This window comes from Malaclemys terrapin, chromosome 4 (genome assembly GCF_027887155.1).
Source record: "Malaclemys terrapin pileata isolate rMalTer1 chromosome 4, rMalTer1.hap1, whole genome shotgun sequence".
Classification (NCBI taxonomy): domain Eukaryota; kingdom Metazoa; phylum Chordata; order Testudines; family Emydidae; genus Malaclemys; species Malaclemys terrapin.
The window spans coordinates 7,736,054-7,754,083 of NC_071508.1; the positions used below are offsets into that span (position 1 = coordinate 7,736,054).

The window sequence follows — 18,030 nt, forward strand, 5'->3', positions numbered from 1 at the left end:
TTTTCGCAGGCATTGGAAGAGGGTGGTGCTATAGGGCCTGATCCACTGCCCACTGAAGTCACTGTGACTCTTTCTGCGGAGAGGGTCTGAGGTGGGCTGGGGTTCTGAGGTTGTTACTTGGGGCTTGTCTATACTGCAGCAAAGATGGGCAGGGCTGTCCCGTCGGCGTAGGTACTCCGCCTGCCTGAGAGGCGGTAGCTAGGTCAACAGGCGAATTCTAGCTGTCCACACCGGGCACAGGTCAGTTTAACTGCGTTGGTCAGGGGTGTCGGTGATGTAGTTATACGACCTATTTTCCTCATATAGACTTGGCCTGAGTGAAGGAGGCTGGCTCTGTCCCAGGGAGGGGCTGTTGGCGTGTGCACAGTTTGTATATCTCAGCGATGGCAGGGTGCCCAGGGCTCCAGGCAGGCACCTTTCCTTGCTTCCTTTTCCATACAGCTAAATAAATACATTGACACTAACCCAAGGGATGTCTGGGGCCATGAACAATTAGCTTCCCTCTGTGGTATCCGGGAAACACAGACTCTCAGCAACTGGGGAATCAGGGATCCCAAAGGAGAACTTGACCTGAGACACCAAAGGCTCCTGGAGTCGTACTGAAGGGGGACTTCAGATTATTTAACCAACAAACCAGAGAAGAAATTGTGGGACATTTCCACTTCACTGAGCAAACCATCGGATGCTTCCTTGGATGATTAGAATCAATGGGGCCAGATCCCCAGCTGGTGTAAATCAGATATAGCTCTATTGACATCAATGAGCCAGTGTGATGTTCCCCTGGTGTTATCTGGACTGGTGATCTGCTAGGTCACTCCGATCCTCGACTCTGGGAGCCAGCCCTACCCTGCTCCGCTGTGAGAACCCCCACTCCTGGGCTGTTCACACACAGCCTCTGGCATTTAAACTGCTCCCAGCTACATGAGTGAGCACTTTCAGCCAGTCGCTGCTTGGATTGTGCAATCGAATGACACAGCCAATATCTCCGGTCCCAAACACAACCCTAGGAACCTCCGTCTTGCAGTGTCCAGTTCTGCCCGCTGGACGCTGCAAGCTTATATGAGTTCATCAATTTAACAAAGACATTCATATTGTGGCAGAGCTCCGACCTTGTCTCTGTGGGTCCCGTGCTTCCAGGAGGTTTATGCTAGCCTCAGAGCCTCACTGAGACCCTCCTCGTAGCCCTTCATAGAATCATAGAAGATCAGGGTTGGAAGGGACCTCAGGAGGTCATCTAGTCCAACCCCCTGCTCAAAGCAGGACCAATCCCCAACTAAATCATCCCAGCCAGGGCTTTGTCAAGCCTGACCTTAAAAACCTCTAAGGAAGGAGATTCCACCACCTCCCTAGGTAACCCATTTCAGTGCTTCACCACCCTCCTAGTGAAAAAGTTTTTCCTAATATTCAACCTAAAGTTCCCCCACTGCAACTTGAGACCATTACTCCTTGTTCTGTCATCTGGTACCACTGGGAACAGTCTAGATCCATCCTCTTTGGAACCCCCTTTCAGGTAGTTGAAAGCAGCTATCAAATCCCCCCTCATTCTTCTCTTCTACAGACTAAACAATCCCAGTTCCCTCAGCCTCTCCTCATAAGTCATGTGCTCCAGCCCCCTAATCATTTTTGTTGCCCTCCGCTGGACTCTTTCCAATTTTTCCACATCCTTCTTTTAGTGTGGGGCCCAAAACTGGACACAGTACTCCAGATGAGGCCTCACCAATGTCAAATAGAAGGGAATGATCACATCCCTCAATCTGCTGGCAGTGCCCCTACGTATACAGCCCAAAATGCCTTTAGCCTTCTTGGCAACAAGGGCACACAGTTGACTCATATCCAGTTTCTCGTCCACTGTAACCCCTAGGTCCTTTTCTGCAGAACTGCTGCCTGGCCATTCGGTCCCTAGTCTGTAGCAGTGCATGGGATTCTTCCGTCCTAAGTGCAGGACTCTGCACTTGTCCTTGTTGAACCTCATCAGATTTCTTTTGGCCCAATCCTCTAATTTGTCTAGGTCCCTCTGTATCCGATCCCTACCCTCCAGCATATCTACCACTCGTCCTTCTCTCCCTAGGGCCAGGGTTACAGTCTACTGAGCCCTTTTCATCATAAGCCAGCAAGGAGGTTGGTGAGAGACCTCCCCCAGTCTCTGTTGTCCCTACGGGCTTATTCAAGAACAGTTTAACCTCCTGTCCTGACAGGGGTCTGTCTTCCCCTTCCAGGAGGTGTTTCTGTAGTGGTGGGTTCTGGGGAACCCAGACCCGCCCTCTACTCTGGGTTCCGGCCTAGGGACCCTAGTGGTAGCAGCTGTTGGCAGCCAACCTTTCACCGCCAGAGCTGCTACACTTAACTGGACCACTTCCCCACAGCTCCCCCACTTCTCTCTTAACACCTTCTTCACCCTTACCTTAGGGCTCCCTTCCCAGTGGCTCGAGGGTGTCTTCATTACCCAGGCCTTCAGCTGTACTTCCTTTCCTCTGGCTCCCTTTTCCTTCCCCCGGCCTGACCGGAATGAGCTCTTTTACAGTATCAGAGGGGCCTTAATTAGAGTCAGGTGTTCACATTAGCCTAACGGCCTCACCTGACCCTTTGCAGGCTAATTGGAGTCATGTGTCCACCCTAGCCTGTAGCAGCCCCTGCTCTGGTCAGTCAGGGAACAGAAAACTGCTTACCCAGTGGCCAGTATATCTGCCATCTACTACTCTGCTGTACCCAACTGGCCTGGGTCTATCACAATATGTACCAGGCTTGTTATCCCAAGGGGAATCTCTGACACACTTCAGACCAAACACACTGCTTCCGGTAGGATAAACAAACACATTTATTAACTACAAAGATAGATTTTAAGTGATTATAAGTCAAAGCACAACAAGTCGGATTTGGTCACATGAAATAAAAGCAAAACGCATTCTAAGCTGATCTTAACACTTTCAATGCCCTTACAAACTTAGATGCTTCTCGCCACAGGCTGGCTGGTTGACCTTCAGCCAGGCTCTCCCCTTTGATCAGCTCTTAAGTCACTTGGTGTGGTGTCTGTAGATGTAGGTGGAAGAGAAAGAGAGCCTGGCAAATGTCTCTCCCTTTTAGCATGTCCTTTCTTCCCTCTTGGCTTTGCCCCTCCCCCTTCAGAGTCAGGTGAGTATTACCTCTGCCTAGTCCCAAACTGACCAAGGGAAGGGCAGTGACTCACTCGAGAGTCCAACAGATCCTTTGTTGCTGCCTAGGCCAGTGTCCTTTGTTCCTGTGAGGCTGGGCTGGGTTTGTCCCATACATGCCCTGATGAGGTGTGAACTGCCCCTCTGCTCCTGGAGAGTTTTGTCTGGGCTTCTTTTAAGCCAGGAGGACACACTTTCAGCCTCATAACGATATACATGAAATTACATCCTATAACATTACTATACCAACAATGCTCAGTGCATCATGGGCCTTCCGAAGACACACGATATGACAGCTATCCCCTTGTGGGGAAACGAGTTTTTAGACCAACATCCAACCTTAGTGTAAAGACTCCAGGAAATGGAGAATCCACCACATCCCTAGGTGAGTTGTCTCACTGGTTAATTACCCCCACTGTTAAACATTGGCATCTTGTTTCCCATTTGAATTTGCTTAGCTTCAGTTTGCAGCCATTAGCTCTTGTTACGCCTTTGTTAGATGAAAGAGCTCTTGCTCCTTCTCTCTCCCTAGGCACTTACAGATTGATGCTGGATAAGCTAAAAAGAGTCTGACTCCTTTAGTCTGTCACTGCAAGGCAAGCTTTCCAGCCCACAAATCTTCCCTGTAGCTTTTCCATGGATTCCAAGGCCAGAAAGGACCATTGTGATTGTCTGGTCTGACCTCCTGTAGAATGCAGGCCAGAGACCTGCCCCAGAATCATACCTAGAGCAGAGCTTTTAGAAAAACAGCCCAACTTGATTGAAAAATTGCCAGTGATGGAGATTCTCCCCTAGTAAATTGTTCCAATGGTTAATTATTTTCACTGTTAAAAATGTACCCCTTATTTCCAGTCTGGATTTGTCTAGCTCAAACTTCCAGCCATTGGGTCATGTTAGATTTTTCTCTGCTAGACTGAAGAGCCCATTATTAAATCTTTGTTCCCCATGTAGGTACTTACAGACTGCGATCAAGTCACCCCTCAACCTTCTCTTTGTTAAACTGAATAGATTTAGCTCCTGGGGTCTATCACTATAAGGCAGGTTTTCCAATCCTTTAATAATCCTTGTGGCTCTTCTCTGAGCCCTCTCCAATGTATCAACATCCTTCTTGAATTGTCGACAATAGAACTGGACAGTATATCCAGCAGTGGTCGCACCAAAGTCCAATACAGAGGTAAAATAGCCTCTTGACTCCTACTCAAGGCTCCCCTGTTTATGCATCCAATGTCCGCATTAGCCCTTCTGGCCACAGTGTCACACTGGGAGCTCAGCTGATTGTCCACCGCGACCCCCAAATCTTTTTCAGAGTCCCAGGGTAGAGTCCCCCATCCTGTAAGTGTGGCCTCCATTCCTTGTTCCTAGGTGTATGTATTTCCATTTCATTTACATTTAGCCATATTGTTTGCTTATGCCCAATTCACCAAATGATCCAGATCTCTCTGTATCAGTGATCTGTCCTCTTCGTTATTTACCCCTCCCCCACGTGTGGTGTCATCTGCAACTTTTATCAGTGACGATTTTATCTTTCCTTCCAGCTCATTAACTAAAGTGTTAAAATAACATAGGGCCCCCCTTGCTGGTTATTCAATATCCATCTCAAAGCATGGGCACTAGAATGTGGAACACAACTCCAATAATGTACTATTTCCTATGTACTGTGCTGTTGCATGCAGTCAGGGGGCTAAAGCCAGGTGAAGTGCTGTGGTCATTCAATAGTGTACCAGTTACACACAGACCCGTACTAATGCTCTAATCTCACGGGGCATGATTTGCTGCTCTAGACAAGGCCTATGTGTTTTGTAACATGCATGGGCTCAAACTCTAGTGCAGACGCGCCTAACTAGCCCACCTCCGTTGTAGATTTTCCCAGGCTCGGAGAGCCAGTTACAACACAGGAGCACGTGGGTAGAACTCCGTCTGCTCTTGCATTGTGGACAGGGGCACTGCTCTCCCCTGGGGCAGGCCACGTTTGAATCATGTCCCTGGGCTGGGCTGCAGCCATGCTCTTTGCATGTTCAGGAGCATGGCAAATACATGGTTTGTTCCTCTGTGCACTGCAAAAGCAAACGGTGTGTCTTGAGTTAGAACGGGGACCCCCTGGTTTATTTGGAGGGATCAAGGGCCACTGTGTTACAGCCAAGTCTTTGGTTCTGCAGTCTTTGGGACCAAAGGGGGCTGATATTTGCTTAGGCAACATCCCTTGCCATGCCGGTAAAGTAAAACTCTTGTAAGTGAACGCTGGAATCAGCAGAGGGACCGACAGACAGACAGGGCTGATCACTTTAGTTGGGTTGCTAAATACATCTGTGAAATTTCACACTGACCCACCCCCCTCGCTGCCCCCCAGCAGCTCCGGCTGGCTTTAGTCCACATTCCAGTTCTGGATCTGGGGACCCAGGGGGTGGGGACAGAGAGGGGCAGGCAGCATGGGCTCGTGGATTCAAAGAGCAGCCCGAGCTGCTCTGCCCAGCACCTCAGGAGCGAATTCGTCTGCTGGCCTTGAGGATGCTGAGTGAGAGGCGGAGGGGAGGGGTGGAGGTGGGGGTGGGGGTGGGAAGAAGGGGGAAGGAGCTGTAACTTAACGATTCTAATTAGACACAAGGCTGAGGGACTGACGGGCAGGAGGAAGGAACAGCTGCCTGTGTGTGAGACAGAGAGAGAGCAGGGAGGGCTCTGGCCACATCTGTCTGAGGCTTAAGGAAGGAAGGCGAAGAGAAGAGAAATGAGCTGAGTGAAGATTAGGACTTAGGCTATCTCCCCAGCGCCAACAGCAAGGACGTGGCTGGGAAGTCAGGGGGACTTAGAACATTTGCCCCGTAGACCCAGGTCCCAGCAGAACCACAGAGTCTGAGAGACCTTCGGGGCCAGAAGAAACTCCTCTCTCCCAGCATCCTTCTGGTATCCCTGAGGCATGGAGGAGCAGCTGGACTGGGCAGCCTATGGCGAGAACCTGACGGGCGACTGTGAGTACGAGGAATGGAGCCCGTCCCTGGTGCTCCTCCCCACCATCTATCTGCTGGTTTTCCTGCTGGGCACCATAGGCAACGGCTTGGTGCTGTGGACCATCTTCCGCGGAGGGCAGGAGAAGCGGCGCTCGGCCGACACCTTCATTGCCAACCTGGCCATGGCTGACCTGACCTTTGTAGTGACCCTGCCACTTTGGGCTGCCTACGCCTGGCTGGGATACCATTGGCCCTTCGGCTCCTTCACATGTAAGCTCAGCAGCTACCTAATCTTTGTCAACATGCACGCCAGCGTCTTCTGCCTGATGGGCCTCAGCATTGATCGCTACTTGGCCATCGTGCGGCCCATGGCTAATGCCAAGCTGAGGTGGAGGGCCAGCGGGCTGGTGGCCACCATTGTCCTCTGGACCTTGGCGGCCATTTTGGCCTTGCCAGCCATGATCCTCCGGCAGGCAGCGGTGCTATTGGGAGAAACCAAGGTGACATGCTATATGGACTACTCAGGCGTGGTGGCCAATGGGACTGAGGGGGCATGGGAGGTGGGGCTGGGCCTGTCCTCCACCATGCTGGGCTTCGTGGTCCCCTTTGTCGTCATGCTGACCTGCTATTTCTTCATCGCCCGCACCATCGCTGACCACTTCCGGAAGGAGCGCGGTGAGGAGCTGAGGAAGAGGAAGCGACTGCTGAGTATTATCATCGTGCTGGTGGCCACCTTTGCCTTCTGTTGGCTACCCTACCACCTGGTGAAGACCATCTACGTGCTGATGGACCTGGAGGTGATGCCCTGGTCCTGCGGCTTCCATGCCTTCCTCAATAACTTGCACCCCTACTGCACCTGTGTGGCCTACATCAACAGCTGCCTCAACCCCTTCCTCTATGCCTTCTTTGACCCTCGCTTCCGGCAGGCCTGTGCCGCTGTCCTGTGCTGCAGCCGGGGGCGCTGGCCGGGGTCCAGCAAGGACAAGTCAGCCAGCTACTCCTCCAGCCACAGTCAGAACCTGCAGGGAAAGGGTGGGGAGCTGCCACAGGAGAAACTGGGTCCAGGCAGGCAGGAAACTCTGCTCCGAGGCTAAGAGAAGGGGGATGACATGGACCCGCCTCTGGGGACATCAGGTAGAGTGAGTCCTCCTCTGCTGTCACTCTGTCTTTCATTGCTTCTCTCACTCCTTCTTTCATACTTTCTTTTCTCTCTCCATCACTGTCTCCCTCTTTCACCCTTCACCATCTCTTCCATTTCTCCTTCTCTTTCTCCAGCTCTCTCTTGGAATTGCTTCTCCCTTGTCACAGGCCTTGTGCAGATAAAGCATTCCCAAGGCCTGTGGCTACCCTGCAGAAGCTCAGCTTAACCCTTCCAGGCACGGACTGTCCGCTAGGGGCATGTCTACACTGCGGCTGGGAGAAGCCTCCCAGACCTACCCACCCAAGGATGGATCCCAGAGCTCTGGTAGGCTTGTGCCTGGGTGGCTACCCAGGCCGCCATCCACTCGGCAATGGCCACTCACCTAGCCTTGTCTGTCTCCCCAGCTGCAGTGTAGACATATCCTAAAGCAGCAGTTCTTAACCAGGGCTGCAGGTTTCAGGGGGTCCGCCAAGCAGGGCCAGCATTAGACTCACTGGGGCCCAGGGCAGAAAGCCAAAGCCCCACTGGCCCGAGCCCTGCCAATCGGGCCTCAAGAGCAGCTTAGCTTCGCAGGGCCCCCTGTGGCCTGAGGCCCTGCGCCATTGCCCTGCTCGCTACCCCCTAATGCAGAAAAACAGCTGCGGCACATATGGGCCGTGGAGTTTTTATAGCACGTTAGGGGAGCCACAGAAAGAAAAAGGTTGAGAACCCCTGCGCTAAAGGGCTCATGACCTGGAGGCAGACAGCCCCAGGGATGAAGGGTTTCTGCATTTCTGCATTCCCGTCCCTTCCCGCCCCCCGCACACCGCCTTCCCTCGCAGGGCCAGCCCTGGTCACTGGCTGGGCATTGGGGGTGTGGCGTTAGTTTTGTGGTGTTGGGGGCTGGAAGACCCCCCCCAAATAACCAGCCCCTAATGTACATAGCCCGCCCTCCCGGCTCTAGAGTTAGCCTAAACTGCACAGTGTCTCATGGCTGGAGGGAAAGGTTGGCTGCCTGAGACACTGGCTCCTGTCCCCCTGATAATTCACTCTACCCTTTGTCTGCTGTGGTGGGGTGAGGGGGAGGAGGAAGAGTCTGCAACCCCCACCCCCATCCCCGCCCTCCTCCCCCTCTCTCTTAATGCCTCGGTCAATACCCAGACCCACAAGATGTTGGAAGCAATTCTTCCCCCAGCTGGGTGGGGCCAGTGGGGATGCTGTTAACCGTGGGATCGCCCCCTTTCCCCCATACATTGCCTTTACTGAGAGCCACCCTCACCCAGCCCCTCCTCCTTTACATCACCCACCCACCCAGGATCCCCTGCTGGGCTTGTTTCATCTGGGGGTGAGTGTGGGCCCCAGAGCCACGCCAGGCTCTGTCTGTGTGTGTGTGGGGCGGAGGCGTATGTGTCCCACTTCAGCCATGATGTGAGAGGAGGAGGAAATCATCTCACAATGGAGGAAAAAGAGGGGATGGGAGGCAGGAGGGTCCCCCCCCCCCCGATTTTGAAATCCAAGCTGCTGCTCCCTCATGGTCCTGTGTTTATTCACCTGCTCGCCTTCACCCACATGGAAAAAAAGACTGTGAGGAGGTTAACAGGGGTCACGGCTCACATGTCGCCTTCTTCCCTCTGCTCAGATAGCCTTAGCCACAATTCCAAAGCAGCTCAGAGGATGAGCATGCAGGGAACTGCCCTCCCATAGCCTGTCTCCCGGAAGGAGGGGCTTTGGTTTGATTGCGGGGGGGGGGCTATATAGATATATATTGCTCTTGCTTGTTAACCAATCCCTGATAATAATACTTGGCCCTTCTCATCAGCAGAGTGCAAAGAGCTTCCCAAGATAGGTTACTACCAGGTGGGGAAACTGAGGCACAGCTCAAGGACGTGTCTTTCCCAGAATCACCTAACAGGCCAGACGCAGGAATAGCACCCAGGTTGCCAGTGTCCCCAGGCACTGCTCTACTCACTGCCCATGCCCTGAGTCCGATGGACTATGGGAGAAGCTGTGTAAGAAGAGCATTGTGGGGAGCGAGGGGTGGGCAGTTTTGCTATTCAGTCTGGGCTGTGGCAGGGGAGGGGCCAGTGGGTCACTGGCCACGTGTCCCTTTTCCGGGTGAGGGGCTGAAGGGCCAGGGAAGTGGACGGAAGGGCCAGGTCGGCTAGTGACCAATGATTGCCGAGGAGCAGGAGGTGGAACAGCAACAGGAAAGCTCCGAGGTTGTAGCCGCTCCCGTAGGATGCTGTGGATTTGTTGGGCCTCCCTACCCCCCCCCCCCCGCCGGCCTCTCAGGACCATGCTAGAATAAGGCCTGGGGCTGAGGTGCTGTGGCCGCATCCCTCTTCATCCATAAGGGCTCTGGAGGGACTCTGGACAAATAAGAGCAGTCCCTGACCTGAGCCAGTCCTTGGGGAGTGGTGAAGACTCTTGGCTCTCTACAGATCCACTGAGACTGGAGAAGGTGTCCCAGGGACGGTGGGCAGCTCCATTTGAACTAGAGCCTGGGTAAAAACAGGTCATCCCCAGCCTTTTCTCCTTTGGGACACAGCTTCCACAGTTTGGAAGACCCCAGAGCACACAAGCAACCTGTATTTCCAAGTGGACATCTGGTGACAGAAGAGAGGCCACAATCCCCTGGCGAGATCTCCAGGCCAAATATTGTTCTGGGCTGACCTGGGAGCAGCCTCACAGCTTGTGGGGGCATCTCTGGGATTCTGAGCCCTGCAAGGGCTGCCCCATCAGAACTCTGAACAATGGGGTCCGGCTCGGACTATGGGGTCACTGCTGAGATGGGGCCACCTCTTGTCATGCCGATGCAAGGGGCAGTTGTTGTGTATGATGAATAAATGGGCCTTGACTAAATGCCTCTTGTCAGGTGAGCTCAGTAACTGCCCTGGGGAAAAGTTAATGGAGATCCTGGTTAGGTGTGTGTGATCAAAGGCTAGGGGGAGGGAGAGGAGAGAGAGGTGGAAAGGGATTAAAGGAGGTAGGGAGGGGGGAAGAGACCAGAGGGGAGTGGGGAGCAGAGATGGTGGAGGGGGCTATGTTGGGGTGGGGAGCAGAGATGGGGGATAATGGACACAGAGTGGGAAGAAAGGGTGGGGAGGAGACACAAGGGGAAGGAGACAGCTGGGTGGGGGTATGTGTGTGTCACCACTGTTTAATCTCTCCTGCCACATCCCTGCAAAGCCAGACGGCTCCATGAATTTACAACCGGAGCGAACAGCTGTTCAGGAGCTGCTGTTGGGTGGAGCTGCTAAATGAAAACCAGATGTGGAGGCCTAGTGGCAAGATGGGGGGGAGGTTGGTGGGGAGAGGGAAAGAGCAGAAGGCCCTACCTGGTCAATCGACCCCCAAAACATGTGTGGGTTAAAGTGCCCCTAAGCTGCTCGGGGGTTGGGAGCGTGTGCAGACTGGGATGGGATTGTGGGCAGAGACACTGGTGTACTCCCAGGAGAAGCCAGATCCTGGGCCATTTTTCTGACCAGAACCAGTTGCTTGTCCAGACCTGCTGGAGACTCCTTGGGACAGAGAAGAAGCGACTTTCCCTCGTGGTGGGAAAGGGACAGAATCAGCCTGCAGAGGCACAACGCTCCAGAGGGGACCCCTAGTCTGGGCAGTAAATGAGGTATTTGTGGGCACATGAATGTCAATGTGTGTGTGTGTGTTCTGAGCAGGCAATGTGTCCATGTGTGGGTGTCTACTGTGTGTGCAAGTATGTTGGTGTACATGTATGTTGGTGTCTGCTTCTGTATGTCTATGTGCATGTATGTTGGTGTGCATGCGTGTTGATGTATATGTGTGTTGGTGTCTGCTTCTCTGTGTGTGTCTGTCCATGCATGTTGGTGTACATATGTGTTAGTGTTTGCTTCTATGTGTCGATGTGCACGTGTGTTGGTATCTGCTTCTGTTTGCGTGTGTCCAGGCATGTATGTTGGTGTACATGTATGTTGGTATACATGTGGGTGTGTCTGTCCGTGCATGTTGGCATACATGTATGTTGGTGTACCTGTGTGTTAGTGTACGCGTGAACGATCTCATCTCTGTAGCAGTGTGCAGGAATTTGCCTATGCATGTTTGTGCATCTGTGAGCTTGTGCCTTCATGTCTGTGTCTGAGGGCACACATGCACACGAGTGCTGTAGCATGTAGGTCAGCATGTGTGTGTGTGTGAGTGACGGTTGCCCACGTGATGTTAAACCTGGGGCCTCCAGAGCTAAAATCATGGGCTGCTCAAGCCTGAGCAAAAGAACCAAATCTCCTTATCCGGGAGCTGTGACAACTCAGGCTTTTCACAGATTGGCACAACAGAGGACCTGTAAGACACCCTCCCCAATGGGATGCATGTGAACTGCTTCTCCCGGTGTGCTGGCCTGTGTGTATGCATGCATATCGGCCTGTGTGTCCCCTCTGTGTGTCCCCTCTGTGTCAGTCGGCCTGTGTGCGTGTTTCTGTGTGTGAACACAGCCATTCTGTCTAGCTCACGTGGAGAGAAGCATGTCTGGGTCTTTGTGTGGAAATGCACATGGCCAGAGCTTGCCTTTTGTTTGTGTTCAGACGTGTCTGCGTGGGTGTGTGAGGGGGTGCCCGTAGATCTCTCATTCTGCTCCGTGGGATTTGCCTACAGCCTGTCAGTGTGTTCCCGCCAATCACAGCTGTGGCATTGTCTTAGGATAGTGACCGCAAGCAGCATCAACACCCGCCACTGGGGTTCTCTGCAAAACAAAAGTTCATCTGCAAGTGGATCCACACACCGCCTCGCCCCCGGCTTTTGCCAGACTTTTCAGAGACTGCTCACAGGTGTCCAATCCCAACCCACAAATAATGGCAGGAAAGCACCCTCTGACTGGGGTCCAAATGACTTGGTTTCCTTCTATCAAAGCTAAGCTAATGCATCCCCGTCCCAACCTGCAGTTGCCCTGCTATCTCAGTGCTGGGGGCCTCATAGGCACAACTCTGCTGATGTCCCTCAATCCTGACCTGCAGCCTCCCTGCAATTCCAGTGCTGGGATCCCCATGCACACAGCTCTGCCAATGCCCCTGTGACTGGGGTCCCAGTGGGGGCCAGCTGTGGTCACTCAATTAGGGAGAAACTGCAAAGAATGGGGCAGACAATCCCCCAAAAGCTAGCGAATATTTCAATACTTAGATTCACCAAGCCAGCATAAAACAGCTTCGTTATTGCCTTACCGGTTACTCAGAAGTCCAAACAACACAGTTCCCTTAAAGTGATCCAACCTCAGGCCTCCATCCAGGTACCCAAGTCAAATATGATGATTTCTGAAAATCTTATTTCATCATATAAAAAAAAAGGTTCTACCAACCCCAAAGGATCGGACACATTACCTCCCAGGAATATTCCAGACCTTACCCAAATACACGCTACAGACAATTCTTAATAACTAAACTAAAATGTATTAAAAAACAAAAGAGAGAGTAGGGTTAAAAGATCAATATACATACAGACATGAGTTCAATTCTTAAGATTCAGATTCATAACAGCGACGGTGAGCTTTGTAGTTGCAAAGAGATCTTTCAGAAATAGTTCATAGGTTATAGTCCAGTGTTTATATTTCCGGGCGATCCAGTTGGAACTGGGATCTCAATCTGTGTGGCTTAGTTTTTCCCTGCATGAAACCTTAAGCAGATCCGAGATGAACAGGATCAGGACCCAACGATCTTCTTATACAGTGTTCTAGCATCCACTTGACCACACAGTCCTGGTTAAATAATAGGCTTTTGATGTAACCTTTTGCTTTCTAAACACCAACAGTAAATAGTTACACAAATTAACATAGGGCAATTTATTCATTGGACAGTCTATTACAAACTTCGAGAGACATATAGACAATGACATTATTTTACCCAAGATTCATCTAAATGTTAATATTCCCTTTTGATCTCGGAATTAGTAGCTATCGTGATTTATTTAGCGTGTGCATAGTGTAGCTATAGTGACAGACAGGCTCTGTCAGTTTACATGGCTAGAATGAAAGATACACACAATTAGGATCACTTCTAACAATATAGGTTTGCATTTCAAAGTTCTAGCCTATTTAGCATGAATGGTCCTAATTTCCATTCGCATACCTTTCTAGCATGTCTTTAAAGGTCACTTTGGGTTAGTTAGCCTGCAAGCTGCTTAACATTTTCTGGCCATGTGTTACACTTTGTATAAGATTCGTTCCAATTATATAACAGTGGTAGACATAATAGCTTGCATAATTACATTTTAATCAGACAATGTCACAACCCCTCAGTTTTGGCCCAAAGCCCCCTTCCCCAGCAATCCCAATCCTGAGACCAGTTAGCAGAAACTGCAAACTGTGTCAGATACGCAGAGGACTCTTCGGTGCCTCCAGTGGTGAAGCTGAGACAATTAGAGCAGGCCAAATGTAGCTGAAAGCTACTGCTGTCCAACGAAGCCATGTTGCCAATCCCGGCCGTTCGAAAAGCAAGAGCCAGGTACAAAAATCACAAGATTGGCTTAGTAATCATCAGCTAAATGCTGCTTTACTTTGTCTTCTGCTTTTTGAGAACTTTGGGGGGAAAGGTGGCGTGTTTTCAAGCTGCTTCTCCTCAACCACAAGGGTCCCAAATCTCACTTTTAAAAAGGAAAGCGTGATTCTCACATAATAACATGACTCCAGGAACACAGGCTTTAAGAAGGTCACCCAAAGTCACGAGAGACACAATAAAACAGAGCTGGCTGAAACTTGGAATTTCTGGTTCATGGGAAATTTTGACCTGTTGAAATTTCTTTTCATTCTGTAACAAACCCTAATATTTTCCAAATTTCCCATGAAACAGAATTTCCCCCAATTTTTTTTTATTTTGGAAAAGTTTTGAATTTCATTTTGGATTTGGGGGATTTTGTTTTGAAATTCTGAAATGAAAGCTTTTCATTTTGCAATTTTTTTTTTTTTTGTGCCTGGAAATTTTCATTGAAATGGATCCATCTTCCAGAAGTTTGGCTTTCAATGAAAACAGCATTTTCCTTTAGAAAAAAAATGTGTCAAAGAAAAATTTCCAACCAGCTCCCCCATCAAATCAGCAGAGAGGGTGTCACAAGGTGAGCTGGCCCTTTAAGTGGGTGGGGCTCAGCCTCTCTTGTTCCAGGCTTAGCTCACCTCCTCAGGGGGAGGGAATGAGTCCAGAGGTCACATGACAGGAGCATGTGACTAGAAATCAGACTAGCTGGGGAATATAAGAGCAACCTGAGTGTAGACAGAAGGTCTATTCAGAGGCCTGTTGAGGGATAAACCTCAGCTGAGGGACCGAGCTAGGAGGGCTATGAAAGGTTGTGAGCTTGTACTAAGGCTGACTAGGATTTTTTTTTGAATCTAGAATCACAGAAATGTAGGGCTGGAAGGGATCTTGAGAAGTCATCTAGTCCAGCCTCCTGTTCCAAGGCAGGACTATCTCGGACAGGTGTTGTCTAACCTAGACCATCTCGGACAGGTGTTTGTCTAATGTGCTTTTAAAATTTTCTAGTGATGGGGCTTCCACAATCTCTCTTGGAAGCCAGTGCTTAACTAACCATAGAGTTAGCAATTTTTTCCTAATATCTAACCTAAATCTCTCTTGCTGCAGATTAATCATAGAATCATAGAAGATTAGGGTTGGAAGAGACCTCAGGAGGTCATCTAGTCCAACCCCCGGCTCAAAGCAGGACCAACACCAACTAAACCATCCCAGCCAGGGCTTTGTCAAGCCTGACCTTAAAAACCTCTAAGGAAGGAGATTCCACCACCTCCCTAGGTAACTCATTCCAGTGCTTCATCACCCTCCTAGTGAAATAGTGTTTCCTAATATCCAACCTAGACCTCCCCCACTGCAATTTGAGACCATTGCTCCTTGTTCTGTCATCTGCCACCACTGAGAACAGCCGAGCTCCATCCTCTTTGGAATCTCCCTTCAGGTAGTTGAAGGCTGCTATCAAATCCCCCCTCACTCTTCTCTTCTGCAGACTAAACAATCCCAGTTCCCTCAGCCTCTCCTCGTAAGTCATGTGCCACAGCCCCCTGATCATTTTTGTTGCCCTCCGCTGGACTCTCTCCAATTTGTTCACATCCTTTCTGTAGTGGGGGCCCCAAAACTGGACGCAAACCTCCACATGTGGCCTCACCAGTGCTGAAGAGAGGGGAATAATCACTTCCCTCGATCTGCAGGCAATGCTCCTACTTATGCAGTCCAATATGCCATTATCCTTGTTGGCAACAAGGGCACACTGCTGACTCTAGGGTACAGATGTGGGGACCCGCATGAAAGACCCCCTAAGCTTATCTCTACCAGCTTAGGTTAAAAACTCCCCCAAGGCACAAATTCTTCCTTGTCCTTGGAACAGTATCGCTGCCACCACCAAGTGAGTTAGACAAAGATTCAAGGAAAAGAACCACTTGGAGTTCCTGTTCCCCCAAAATCCACCCAAGCCCCTTCACCCCCTTTCCTGGGAAGGCTTGAGAATAATATACCAACCAAATAGGTTAACAAAGTGGACACAGGCCAGCCCTTGGGTTTTTAGGACACTAAAAACCAGTCAGGTTCTTAAAAGCAGAACTTTATTATAAAGAAAAAGTAAAAGAAGCACCTCTTTAAAATCAGGATGGAAGGTAATTTTACAGGGTAATCAGATTCAAAACACAGAGGATTCCCCTCTAGACAAAACTTTAAACTTACCAAAAAAAAACCTCCCAAACCCCTCTTCACCTAGGGAAAATTCACAAGCTAAAACAAAAGATAATCTAATGCATTTCCTTCCTATACTTATAATTTGTAATCTTAGATGTTTAGTTCAGATATGGCTTTAGGAGATGTATTTTCCCTGCCCTGGTTCCTTGCTGACCCGGAGAGAACACACAAAGAGAACAAAACAAAAACCTTCCTCCACAGATTTGAAAGTATCTTCTCCCCTTATTGGTCCTTTTGGTCAGGTGCCAACCAGGTTATTTGAGCTTCTTAACACTTTAATGGTAAAGGAGGGATTTTATGCTACCCTTAGCTGTATGTTTATGACACCTTGTTATAGTATTGGCCTTCACAACATCCTCTGGCAAAGAGTTCCACAGGTTGACTGTGTGTTGTGTGAAGAAATAGTTCCTTTCAATTGTTTTAAACCTGCTGCTTATTAATTTCATTTGGTAACCCCTAGTTTTTGTGCTATGTGAAGGGGTAAATAACATTTCCTTATTTACTTTCTGCGCATTAGTCATGATTTTATAGACCTCTATCATATCCCCCCTTAGTCACCTTTTTTCCAAGCTGAAAAATCCCAGTCTTATGAATCTCTCCTCATATGAAAGCTATTCCATACCCCTAATAATTTTTGTTGTCCTTTTCTGTACCTTTTCTATTCAAATATATCTTTTTCGAGATGGAGCGACCACATCTGCATGCAGTATTCAAGGTGTGCATGAACCATGGATTTATATAGAGGCAATATGATATTTTAGCCCTTTCCTAATAATTCCCAACATTCTGTTCGCTTTTTTGACTGCCGCTGCACATTGAGTGGATGTTTTCAGAGAACTATTCACAATGACTCCAAGATCACTTTCTTGAGTGGTAACAGCTAATTTAGACCCCATCATTTTATATGTTTAATTGGGATTATGTTTTCCAATGTGCATTGTTTTGCATTTATCAACATCTGCCATTTTGCCCAGTCACCCAGTTTTGTGAGATCCCTTTGTAGCTCTTCGCAATCTGCTTTGGACTTAACTATCTTGAGTAGTTTTGTATCATCTGCAAATTTTGCCACCTCACTGTTTACCCCTTTTTTCAAATCATTTTGAATATGTTGAACAGTACTGGTCCCAGTACAGATCCCTGGGGGACACCACTATTTACTTCTCTCCATTCTGAAAACTGACCATTTATTCCTACCCTTGTAACCAGTTATTGATCCATGTGAAGACCTTTCCTCTTATCCCATGACTGCTTGCTTTGCTTAAGAGCCTTTGGTGAGGAATCTGAACATCTAAGTACACTATATCCACTGGATCACCCTTGTCCACATGCTTGTTGACCCCCTCAAAGAATTCTAGTAGATTCGTGAGGCATGATTTCCCTTTACAAAAACGATGTTGATTCTTCCCCAACAAACGTGTTCACCTATGTGTCTGATAATTTTGTTCTTTACTATAGTTTCAACTAGTTTGCCTGGTACTGAAGTTAGGATTACTGGCCTGTAATTGCCAGGATCGCCTCTGGAGCCTTTTTAAAAAATTGGCATCACATTAGCTATCTTCCAATCATTTGGTACAGAAGCTGATTTAAATGATAGTTTACATACCACAGTGAGCAGTTCTGCAATTTCACATCTAGACTAAACACATACAATTCTTTCAACCTTTCCTCATAGGTCAGATTTCCTAGACTTTTTAGCCTTTTTGTTGCTCTCCTCTGGATTGGACTCTCTCCAGTATGCCCACATTTTTCTTAAGTGTGGTTTTTTTTTCATGTGTTTTTTCCCCCCTGAAAAATACTGATTTCTTGAAACTGCAACTGTTTGCACAAGAGGCTTTGATGGATTCCCTGATCTAAAAAAATGGTGAGTGGGAGGCAAACATTTCAAAATGGTTGAAGTGTTCTGGTCTGACCCTTTTTTTAAAATGAAAAGTGTTGTTGTTGTTTGTTTTGAAAGGACATTTTGTTTTGAAAGTTTATTGACGCTAAAAGAGGCTAAACAAAAAAGAGGTCAAAACTGGACCAAAATGTTTTGAAATTGCTGAAACAAAATGGGTTTGATCAAACTGAACGTTTGGTTTGTGAAGATTTTTGACACTTGGACTCTTTGGCCTAATTTGGGATGGAAAAAA

General features: G+C 49.1%; 1 protein-coding gene across 1 annotated transcript; it reads left to right on the top strand.

The window, feature by feature from the left end:
* Window positions 1–5,774: 5,774 nt before the first annotated feature.
* On the top strand, window positions 5,775–10,053 carry APLNR (apelin receptor). The gene has a single exon (XM_054026692.1). The coding sequence runs from the start codon at window positions 6,061–6,063 to the stop codon at window positions 7,183–7,185; it is 1,125 nt and encodes a 374-aa protein (XP_053882667.1). The 5' UTR covers window positions 5,775–6,060; the 3' UTR covers window positions 7,186–10,053.
* Window positions 10,054–18,030: the final 7,977 nt, after the last annotated feature.